The sequence below is a fragment of the Carassius gibelio genome, chromosome B3 (genome assembly GCF_023724105.1).
Source record: "Carassius gibelio isolate Cgi1373 ecotype wild population from Czech Republic chromosome B3, carGib1.2-hapl.c, whole genome shotgun sequence".
Lineage (NCBI taxonomy): Eukaryota > Metazoa > Chordata > Actinopteri > Cypriniformes > Cyprinidae > Carassius > Carassius gibelio.
In genome coordinates, this window is record NC_068398.1 from 7,506,318 (window position 1) to 7,517,845 (window position 11,528).

The 11,528-nt window shown below is 37.4% G+C and overlaps 1 protein-coding gene across 1 annotated transcript; it reads right to left on the reverse strand.

Moving 5' to 3' along the window:
* Positions 1 to 2,502: 2,502 nt before the first annotated feature.
* LOC127953240 (cytochrome P450 2K1-like) lies at positions 2,503 to 11,453 on the reverse strand. The gene is made up of 9 exons (XM_052552244.1): positions 11,235 to 11,453; positions 10,987 to 11,149; positions 10,338 to 10,487; positions 10,092 to 10,252; positions 8,230 to 8,409; positions 7,937 to 8,078; positions 7,671 to 7,855; positions 3,987 to 4,128; positions 2,503 to 3,061 (listed from the first exon to the last, which is right to left on the reverse strand). The coding sequence occupies exons 1-9, from the start codon at positions 11,436 to 11,438 to the stop codon at positions 2,874 to 2,876; spliced, it is 1,515 nt and encodes a 504-aa protein (XP_052408204.1). The 5' UTR covers positions 11,439 to 11,453; the 3' UTR covers positions 2,503 to 2,873.
* Positions 11,454 to 11,528: the final 75 nt, after the last annotated feature.

The window sequence follows — 11,528 nt, forward strand, 5'->3', positions numbered from 1 at the left end:
CTCAGCTGATGCACTCACACATTTATAGCAGCTGTGTAAAGGGAGGGACTTTATGTGGTCCTAAACAAATAAAAAAGTTGATCAGAGGTAAGGGTTGGCGTGATTACATCAGCATGTATGTGACTCCCTTTGGTGAATCATTAATCTTCTTCAGCCTTTTAATCTGAGACAGGAACATTATTTAAGCAATAAAGCAACAAATTTAACACAATCTTAAGAGCAATATTATTACACTTAATTAGACTAATTATTTTTTTGCACATGAGAAAAGAATAAGATGCCCCATAAAAGTATCACAGTGATCCATATACAGTAGGCTACTGTATGCCTGCGATTCTCCAGACCCATTAAAAGCCAAAGAGTAGGAAAATAACATTAAATAATATGACACTGTATGTTTAATGAAACATATATTTGTATATTTACATTAAAATCGTATGTTTAACTTAGTATAACGTAATGTCAGTTAACATAATGTATAGTGAGTCCATTCATTATATGTGAAATATCTATTCACCTTGCCCATGAGACACAAAGTTCATGAGTACATCTCTCACCTCTGTCACACTTCAACCTAGAGTGACTTCAGACCTGCTTTCATAGACCTGATTAGGCAATATTTTGTCAGAGATTTTAGGTTGTAAAACCATCTGACATGTAAATTAACTGGCCAGCTCTCAGTGGGTCACAGATCTCTTATCAATGTCTCTGATGGTGTTAAAAGCAAAAATAAAGTTCACAAAATCCACAATTAGGATAACTAAATGTCTAAGAAGGAAACACTCCCAAAATCATTTGAAGCTGATGTAAGGCTTGTGGGTGCAATCAAACTTTACAGTATTTTGTATAAATGTATGTCACTTAATAAGAGTCAAAATAGACATGTTACAATAAGGTTCCATTCATCACCACCACCAAAAAGACAGTGTATTTACTTGATCTTAGTCCTGCGTTCGACACTATAGATCATGACATACTCATAGATCGATTAGAAAACTATACAGGTATTCAAGGGCAGGCTTTAAGATAGTTTAGATCTTACCTGTCCGATCTATACCACTTTGTTTACTCAAACAGGGAGTCATCACAATTATCACCAGTAAAGTATGGAGTGCCACAAGGATCTGTCCTAGGTCCTCTGCTATTATCAATATACATGTTACCCCTTGATAAAATTTTATAAGAAAATACGGAATTAGTTCATTTACTTCCCAGAGCAGTGGGCATCATTTATGCTGCAGCACCCGAGGAGCAGTTGGGGGTTTGTGCCTTGCTCAAGGGCACTTAAGTCATGGTATAACAAGCCTGAGACTCTCAACTTTAGGGTTCAAGTCAAAGGATAGGGTTCAAGTCAAAGGATAAACGGAGGATGACGAGAGAGGACCAGGCCTGGATTTATGTTGTTGTTATATTATGTTTTATGTTGCAGTTGTCTTTGAGGGGCTGCTGCTTTTACTTTCGTTTCGTGTTCGTTCATTTATTTATTAAAGATTTGTGTTTAAATGTTCACCGGTTCCCACCTCCTTCTTCCCTAAACTTTGTTGCAGTACCTAACTAGCCTTCTACCAAAATCCATCACGCTCAAGTTTGCAAAACTCTAGACTTTGGCAGTACATAGGATAGCAAAGTCCACCGAAGGAGGTAGAGCTTTTTCACATTTGGCTCCCAAACTCTGGAATAGCCTTCCTGATAGCCTTCAGGGGTTCAGACACACTCTCTCTGTTTAAATATAGATTAAAGGCAAAGCATTCAATTAATGCATCTCATCTTATCATGTACAGCAGTTATATATGATCAAATGTACATTATTATTCCTTAGCTTGGTTTGAACATAATAATTTGGTTGGAACAGCAGCTATGCTAATTATGTCTCTATGTTTGTTTCTGCCACAGCATTGACATCCTGTGGTTACTAGGAATTACACAAGCTTCAGTCTGGATCCAGCCCTTACAAAGACCTGAGATGACTGAATACCTGAGAAGAGATGATGCAAATCACAAAGATAACCTCAGATAATTCCTGATAATTTTGCTACAAGTTTGATTGCAACAATTACATAATTAACTGAATTTTACTGTACATTCTGCCATACAGTATGTACATCAGTATGACAGTCAAGCTACTACTAAATATATTTTAGAAACTTAATCTTCTGTAAAGCTTCTTTGCAAACGATTTGTATCGTGCTTACTGCATACAGTCTTTTCTAAAGCTATAATTTAAGAAAGAAAAAAGAAAAATTTTCATCAAAAAACTGCCACTTTGTTTACTGGTCTTTTCTCATAAATCATGTTTGAATGGCTAAAGGAAGATTTAAACATTTATCTTGACACATTTGGGGTATTGATGTTAAATGTAAGGAATCATATTTGCACAAAATAATCAATAAAAAAACCTTTAAAAAAAAATTATGATGCCGTCTGCTTTCTGTGCATGCTCCGTGAAAGAGCGCTCACTTTTCTATTTGAATCTGAACAATCAGTAAAAACATTCTTCATTGATTAATTTAGACTCAAAATGTTTAATTCCATTAAAGCTATTTTCTATAATTTTTATACAATTGTGGTTTTACACAAATTGTTCATTATTATTTACATATATATTCACTCAGAAGAATAGCCCTTAATACAACTAACTACTAATTATAAATGGTTTTGCTGCATTAACCATAGTTTAACCATGGTATTTGTAGTAAAACTGTGGCTATACACATGGTAATCAATACACACACAAAAAAAACAATGCTACTACACTTTTACTATAATAAAACCATGGTTAATTTTTGTAAGCGAGGTACTGTAAAACAAGTGTCAAAATCATATTACAACAAGGAGACTTTTGTTTCTGCGATTTCTGTTCATATTTTCTTCATTCAGGAGCGTCTGATGGCACACAGCTTGTGTGGGGATGGATTTAATGTAACTCCTACAACTCCTTTGAGATCCAGCTCATCTCCAGATACTCCAGGTTGAGTTGTGAAGCGGTAGCTTTGAAGAAGTGAGGTGAAGAACAGGAAGAGCTCCATCCTGGCCAAACTCTCTCCAAGACAAACCCTGCGTCCTGAGAGAAAGAGAGAAAGAGACAGGTTCTAACAACGCCCGTCAATGTCAAAATGATTGTGGTAGCCAATCCAAATAAAAATGGCGGGCTTTACTAAGGACTAGCGCAAACTCTATCGCGATGCTTTAGGTACGATTGAAGAGAAACATAAGTACCAATAAAAATGTAACTGTTTTCACAATATGTTAGCCGACCGACAGTATATGTCAGGCAAACTACTATTTTTGTTCTATACAGCGCTGATTCGTGTAATTCTTAATTGTATGTGATCAAACAACAAACATTAAGGGAGCCATTCTGGATATTTTTAGCTACAATTAAGCCTTTGATCAGGCATATGCTATGCTGCACGACTTTTGTGCAGGTTTTTGCCCCAATTTGAAGTCTGAAAGTAAGTCCTGTCACTGATCAAATTCAAATCGCCGAAAGTAGGTTAACTTTATTCTCAATACAATTTTTTGGTGTATTAATGTCAAAAGAAGAACTATGATAAAGCTGTTACTTAAAAAACAATCATGTCTGTTAATCTTAGTTATGACATGAAGATCAAAACTATGATGTGCAAAATTTAAAATTAAGAGATCAACATTTAAAAATACTGACAAAAAAGTATAGTTATTAAAAAGTCACAACATGTTTTCCAAGTTACTGTATATTCGAAAAGTTATATTCTGGCCTTAGGAGTGAATGTGTGCATATGTTAAAATAAAAATACTACTTACAAATAGTACAAATGCATTATTCTTAATAATTTCTAGTTCTTTTACAGTTTTTCTTGCTTTGTCTTTATTATTACTCTTAATTCCCTTTAAATTCTTTAACCTTTAAATCTCTGAAACTGAAAAGACCATTTTTATCTAAAATTGCTTCGGTCCCCTGAATATTGAAGACATATTTACAACCTTGAGCTGAAGATGTACTTTACCTGCAGAAAAGGGCATGAAAGCATCTCTTTTGACGAACTGGCCCTTCTCATCAAGGAAGTGTTCTGGGTAAAAGTTGTTTGGTTTCTTCCATTCGCTTGGATCCTTCAAAACTGATGTCAGCAGAGGAATTACAGTGGTGCCCTAAAAATTGGAGAAAAGACCAAAACCTTAATGTTCAGGATGCACATGGTATCATCACTAGGCATTATACATATAAATTCTTCTGATGGACTGTTACATCTTTCTGTTTTTCCCTGTTGACTCTGTTGACGTCTGCTAATTAGTGCAGACGTTAGTTGGGCCACATGTTCAATCAATCAGTAATTAAACCACTGAAAGTGTTAGTATAAAACACCTTGGTGTTAGAGGACTTATTGAGCTAGGCTCTAGGAAATGTTATGTCAATATTGAATAATCATTTAAGTCTAGGATATTTTCTGGCACTTTATTTTTTAAGAGAAGGTTATTAGGATTTATTGGGGTCAATTTATTAACTAACCTTCACTTCATCTTTTATTCTAGTTCAAAATGACTTTGACTGAGGAATTCAGTGTTGAACTTTAGGTGCACCAAAGAACAACTTCTAGAACTTGCAGAAAGTCATGCTATTGTTTTGTCAAGTAATGATAAGAAGTGAAAGGAAGACTTGTTAAGAGCTGTGAAAAGCCAGTTAATAGTCAAAGGAATTCTTGTTATGAGAGATGAGACTAGTTTTGGTAAAGTACTGTATTGTCCCCAGGTGTACAGAGAGATTTAACTCAAACACAGTTTGAAACCGAGAGATTATCTTTTGAGGGTACAGAAACCTTAAAAGATAAGGACTGGGAAAAACAGGATTTAGCTCAATTTGAAAGAGTTGCTTCTCTGAAATGGCCAGAAGACGACTGGACTTTACTTCTACAGTGAGTTCTAACAGGGACGGCTCAGGAAGTGCTTGCTTCTCTTTCCAAAAATAATTGAAAATTTTAAAAAGGTAAAAATCGCCATTTTGAGAGCGCATGAGTTAGTGCCCGAGGTATATCGTCATCGATTTTGGGGTTACAAAAAACTTGAAAAATAAACTTGCGTTGAATTCACTCGGAAAAAAGAGATTGTTTATGTGATGGTGTTAGTATTAGAAGGTAGAAAAATTGAATCAGTTGAGGGAGTTGATTCTTGTAGAAGAATTTAAAAACTGTGTTCCAGGGTCTGTATCTATTTACTTGAATGAGCAGAAGGTCCTGACCTTAGCTAATGTAGCTGTGTTGGCAGATGAATTTGTTCTGACTCACAGAGTTTCTTTTCCTGATAGAGCGTCAAGTGAACAAAGTAAAAAGTATTTTCAGAATCGGTGGACACCTCCAGTGAGTACATCAGGCACTGTGTTAATTGTGCCCCCTGTGAGTCAGAATGTTTCATCAGATAGGAAAGGCAAGGTTGTCTGCGGCAGTGGCTCAGTGGTCATGTAGGTTGTCTACAAACTGGAAGGTTGGTGGTTCAATCCCCGGCTCCACCTCACAAAGTGTCGAGGTGTCCTTGAGCAAGACACCTAACCCCAGCTGCTCCCGACGAGCTGGATGGCGCCTTGAATGGCAGACACCGCCGTCGGTGTGTGAATGGGTGTATGAATGGGCAAATTGTAAAGCGCTTTGGATGGCCATGTGGTCTGTTGAAAGCGCTATATAAATGCAGTCCAGTCCAGCTAAGCCAGTTTGATTAGTTGGGCTTGAACCGCTGGAGATTAATACTCAAGAGCAGAATTCTGTGAGTAAGAAGGTGATAATGTGAGTAGATGTTGGGGATAATTATATAGAGTATGCTCCATTTATCACTATTGGCATCGTGTCTCTCCCAGGACAAATCTGTGCAAATCCTGAGAGACACGGGAGCCACGCAATCCTTCTTGTTAGAGGGAGTTCTTCCACTCAGGTCAGACTGCAACAGGGAAGGATGTATTGATTAGGGGGATAAAAAAGAATTTCTTAAAAGTTCCTTTAAATAAGGTACATCTTTGCTCTGATCTTGTAACCGGTGATGTCATTGTTGGAGTACGATCTTCACGCCGAGTGTGCGAAGGTGAAGTTTCTTTAGACCCTGACAGTGAGGTAATCATGGAGGAAACTTTACCTGTTCATTTTGAAAATTATGTAGGCAAGAGTGGTCTTTCAGAGGAAGCTGGTGGTGGGACAGTTGAAGGTGAACCATTTGGTATGACCTTAACAGACAACATTACTTCGGACTCATCTGGTTATTTTTCTGGGGAGTTTGTCTCTCAGCCGAAAGGTGTATCGGATGATCATTTGCTCTCTATTTTTAATGTCTCCAGGGAGAATTTTCAACGCAGGAGGGTATTGGATATAGTCCAAATGAATTGGTATTTGGACATGAAGTTTGTGGTCCCACTGCAGTTCTTGCTGATAACTGAATCCCCACTGAACCGTCCAAAAATTTTCTGGATTATGTTAGTGGTGTTCAGTATCAATTGTATGAGCCTCGAGCAATTGCCCAGAGAAAACTGGGGAAGTCACAGAGTAAGATGGAGAGGTTGTTTGATAAAAAAGCAGTATCTCTGGAATTTGGGGTTAGAGAACAAGTATTAGCTTTGTTGCCCCTTGTAAATAACCCTTTTTCAAGCCCAGCTTGCAGGTCCTTATTCATTCCTTAAATGCCTCCCTGGATTATCTGTTGAAAACCCCAGAACAATGCAAGGGAGTACAGGTTTGTCATATAAATCTGTTAAAGTCGTATTTTCCTCTTACATCTTCTGTTGGGTTAGTAACCATGGTGTCAGAAGATTCTTCACATTGGAGTGAGAAGGGGACTTCCTCTTCAAAGAGGTTCTCCTTGGATTACTTCGGGGATAACGGCATTAATCAGTCTTCTCGTGGTGTTATTAACGATTGAATAATTCTGAGATGTATGAAAAATTGGACCATCATTTACCCCATCTCACTCTGTCTGAGAAAAGTGACATTCTTAAGTTAGTGCATTCTTTTCCTAACTTGTTCTCCAATGTGCCTAGTTGCACTAGAGTAATTGAACATGATATTGATGTGGGTACTGCTTCACCAATTAAGCAGCATGCTTATAGGGTACATCCTAGGAAGCGTGAACTGTTGAAAAGGGAGGTTGTTTATTTGTTGGCTAATAACTTGGCTGAGCCCAGTTTTAGTGCTTGGAGTTTACCTTGTCTTCTTGTAAATAAGCGAGATGGATCCTACAGATTCTGTACAGACTATCGTAAGCTATTTGGTTTGGTTGTGAGGCTTATTGGATGATGTGGTCTTGTTTAGATCATATTGGGCAGATCACCTAGTCCTATAAAGAATTATTTTGTCATTTGACAGAGGCCTCTTTAACTTTAAATCTGGCAAAGTGCGAAATTGGGAAAGCTACGGTCACCTACTTGGTTAAGTATAAAATGTTGGTGCGCCTTAAAGTAAAAGGCTCTCACTTTTTTTCTCTCTCTCTTATACATCTTTTTGTCTGTAAGTTTTTTTTTTTCCTTTTATTGATTGGTAGTGTTCGAATATTTGCATCTTTAGTTACCACGCGCGTTTATTTTCCCCCACCCCCCTAGACATCAGTTTCTTTAGATTGTTTGATTGTTTTCTTGTTTTGTAACAATAAATTGGCTTATTGTTTAACAAATTGGTTGTTTGCCTCGTTTATGTTGCGGTATATGAGCCAGTCGTAACACGGACCTTCTTGATGAAGTATCCATTGAAGGTAACATCACAGCTGGTGACATGTGGTAGACTCAAGGGTACTATGTTTGCCAGTCTTTGAGTTTCATGGATCACAGCATCTGTGTATGGTAATTTCTTTCTGTCTTCCACCACTGGCTGACGTCCACCGATCACTCTGTCAATCTCCTCATGAACTCGATCTGCACACAAATACAAAACATCCTTTGGACACCATTTAATAAAAAAAAATGTGAAAACTCTTGACATGACTGTGTTTTTACCCTGTATATGAGGATATTTGGCCATGAGCATTAAACCCCAGCGCAGAGTTGTTCCTGTGGTGTCAGTACCAGCAACAAAGAGATTTGTCACACTCATCATAAGATTGTCCTGGTGAAAGTACGAGTTTTTCTTGCCAGATTTCTGTCAAATGCAATCCACAAAATGCATTTTTTAAATATATATATTAGATTATTTATTCACTGAGCAAAAAAACTTATTCAAATGAATATACTTCTAAACCCGAAATGAAAGTAGACTTATTTAAAAAAAAAAAGAATAAAAAAGGGAGTACCTCTTCGCTCTGTTTACGGATGAGAAAAGAGTCGACAAATCCTCTGCGATCGTGTGGATTCAGAGTATCCAGAAGCCCATTGATCAAATTCATCATCTGTTGTCTGTTTTGCAGAATATTGTGTATAATAATCTTTTTGTTTTTCAGGAATGGACCCAACCATGGAAATATGTTGTACAGCTAGAAATGGACAATGAGAGACAAGAAATAGATTAGAAAGAGTGACTTTCATCTAAGATGCACTTTCACAAGTATCTGTGGTAGGTTTTTTGCCATTCTACAAAACAGCAGTGGCAGATAGTATTTAAATTTTGCTAATGTATTTGTGTAAAATTTTGAATTATCTATAATTTATCAAAAGATATCAACATCCAGTCCTAGATGGGAAATGTCTGATTCATGAACGAGCTGATTGATTTCAGTTAACTTAACAATTCACACTGAATGATTTATTGGACAATTGGATTGTTTTGATTGCAGCTGTTCTCAAGTTTTGATTCAGTATTCCAGTCAGAGTGATCCAGTTAAAGCTCCAATATGGAGGAATTTTGTAAAAAAAATTCCAAAAATAACTTGCACAGTGTGATATATTTCCTCCAGTTGTGTACTTACAATATCTCAAAAGTCTCCAAAGATTTTTTATTTCAGAGAAATTCACGATTACTCTTTGGCGAGTATTGAAGTGCCAGTAAAACGTTTTGTTATTGTACAAGTAAGATATGAATTACACCACATGCCTGTACATTCTGTCACTGTAGCATTTTTTTTTATCAATAACGTTACCTGTGAGAAAATAACATAATTTGGCAAATGGACTGTTTCAGTTTCAATAATAGCACTTATAAACAAAGTTATATTGCTCTTTGTACTAAGGTAAGGATTTTTAGCACGTGTGGTGACCGAGATTATGGCAGTACAATTAAATACAATCGGATATGTGTTGTTAAAAATATATTTAGTCATTACTTGCAAATGTTCATTCAAATTTACTTTTAGAATGATTGGTTTGAGCACGTTAAACAACACGGCATTAACCATAAACACGTAACACTGCACAACATTAACCCAACAAATCATTTAACAAATAGCTGTAAGTTGTAACGGGATAATATATGTAACGGAGGCCAGCGAGTAGTGTGTGCAGGTAAACCTCACTCCCAGACGCTAGTGGCTGTAGCCATTTAGCCTCCTTGTTAGTGCGTCCGCCTCCCATGACGATGACCCGGGTTCGAGCCCCACTCGGAGCGAGTGCGAGGAGCGTCAGAGAAGACCCGGGAGAGAGGGGTTACATATAGTATAACATTTCACGTTCCTTGCAGTTCATTAATTATGATGACATAAAATAATACGATCAGACATACAGGTAATACAAAAACGAATAAATTACCTCATCCGTGATTATGATTCGTTTATCCAATTTAGATACATTGCTATGGTGAAAACGCATTAAAAACGACATCTCCCATCTTCACCTGCTTCATAGCGTCATCAAGCTTCACCTTTGTTATTCTTGGAAATGCGCCCTCTTGTGCTCAATTACAAAAATCGCATACTGGAGCTTTAACAATTGACTGAACTGTTCATGAGCCAATGAGCCAAGAACCAGGATATCATAGGACCTTGTGTGCGTGCACGCGAAAAGTTGCTAATGCTACATTTTAGATTTGATGATTGTAAATTAATAGCATATTTAGATTTTAACTTTAAAAAATTTGTGAAATAAATCTGCTGTAAATGTGTGATCTGTTTAAGTTTAATTTGAGAGCTTTATACAGAACTGCAAAACAGGTCCCATGTGTGTTAATAATAAATTTTATAATTGTCATTTTATTAACTCTAGTTAACATATAAATCATAATTACCATCATAGAAACTGATCCACCAACCCGAACGTTTTCGTTTGCTCTGTCAACCATTTCAGTGAACTGAGGGTCTGTGTATTCAAATCTGCTGCCGTACACGATAGATGAGATGATGTTTGACACGGCGTAGTTCACAGGCTGTGTCGTGTCGAAGGGTTTCCCTGTGAAGAGGAAACAACAAACCGTCTCTCAATGGATCTTAGAAACTAAGAGCATGATTGCATGTGTGTTTTTCTCAGCTTGTACCTTCAAACTTATCAAACTCTCCTTTCAGATACTGAATTTCCTCTATGATTTTCTCTTCACTTCCTCTTTTGCCCATCCCAAAGTCCCGCAGGTTGCTGAGAGCGAAGCGTCGCATCTCTTTCCAGTTCTCTCCATTGGAAAACAGGATCCCTGATCAACACAAAAGTATCAGCCCATTAGTCTGCAGCAACACCAGCAGAAAGTTAAGAAGTGAGTTAAACATGCATTAACCGTATACCTTTGGGACGTGTTTCAGCAGGCATTTTATGGCAGGTTAATAAGTGATAAGTCATGAATATATGTTACACATTCTGTCACCAAATATTGCTGGTAACCTACTCACTTAAGACAGAGCACGCACAATTTCAAGCCAACAGTCCCATAATTAAATGCACTTCAGGGTTTTCATCATTAAAGTGGCTGCTTCCCACCAAATGTGTATACATCCTTAGCTCATATTTTGGCAACTTTAATTAAAATCCTTTTTTGTTTAGTAGTGATACACATAAGAGTATATTTCATTGGCCCTGAGAGCCCATGAAGATCTGAATGCTTGTGCAGCACCTTTTCTGATGTTTTGTCAAATGTCTTGCATTTACAGTTTAAACATTCATTTGTTGCAGACAAAAAAAAACAAGAAGAATCTTACCATGCTCATCATTCATTATCCTGAAACCAGGTCCAATATCTCTATCACCAAACTCTTCTGCATGGTTCACAAGAGCTTCTTTGACAGTCTTGTATCCAACTAAGACCACAGTTTTTTTGGGACCCAGAGACACTTGGAATATGTTCCCGTAGGTTTTAGACAGCTGGAGAATACAAAGACATTTACAAACAACTCTCAAAATGTTAGGCTACTGTTAGAATTTGAATGTTTTTAAGTCAAGTTCTCACCTCAAAAAAGGTGTCAAAGGCTCTCTTGAGGTCAAGGGTCAGCAGGTTCCCCAGCAGCGGCAGTGGTTTGGGTCCTGGTGGCTCTTTCCCTTCTTTCTGAGATTTAGATCCAGTAGAAAGCAAGTACAAAACCAGAAGCAACAGCAAAGCTCCCAGTAATGTACCAGTGCTGGAAAACTGCAGCAGCGACTCGAAAACAGCCATTTTCTCTCTGAGCTTCTCAGCTGATTGCACTCACACATTTATAGCTGCTGTGTAAGGGAGGGACCTAATTCTAAACATTTTTTTTTAATC

Bases quoted from the DNA above. Each gene is read 5' to 3' on its own strand.
- LOC127953240 (XM_052552244.1), bottom strand. From the start codon at position 11,438: ATGGCTGTTTTCGAGTCGCTGCTGCAGTTTTCCAGCACTGGTACATTA. The intron at 11,150-11,234 runs GTGAGAACTTGA...TGTATTCTCCAG, and splicing joins CCTTTGACACCTTTTTTGAG to CTGTCTAAAACCTACGGGAA. The intron at 8,079-8,229 runs GTACTCCCTTTT...TGCATTTGACAG, and splicing joins TCCGTAAACAGAGCGAAGAG to AAATCTGGCAAGAAAAACTC.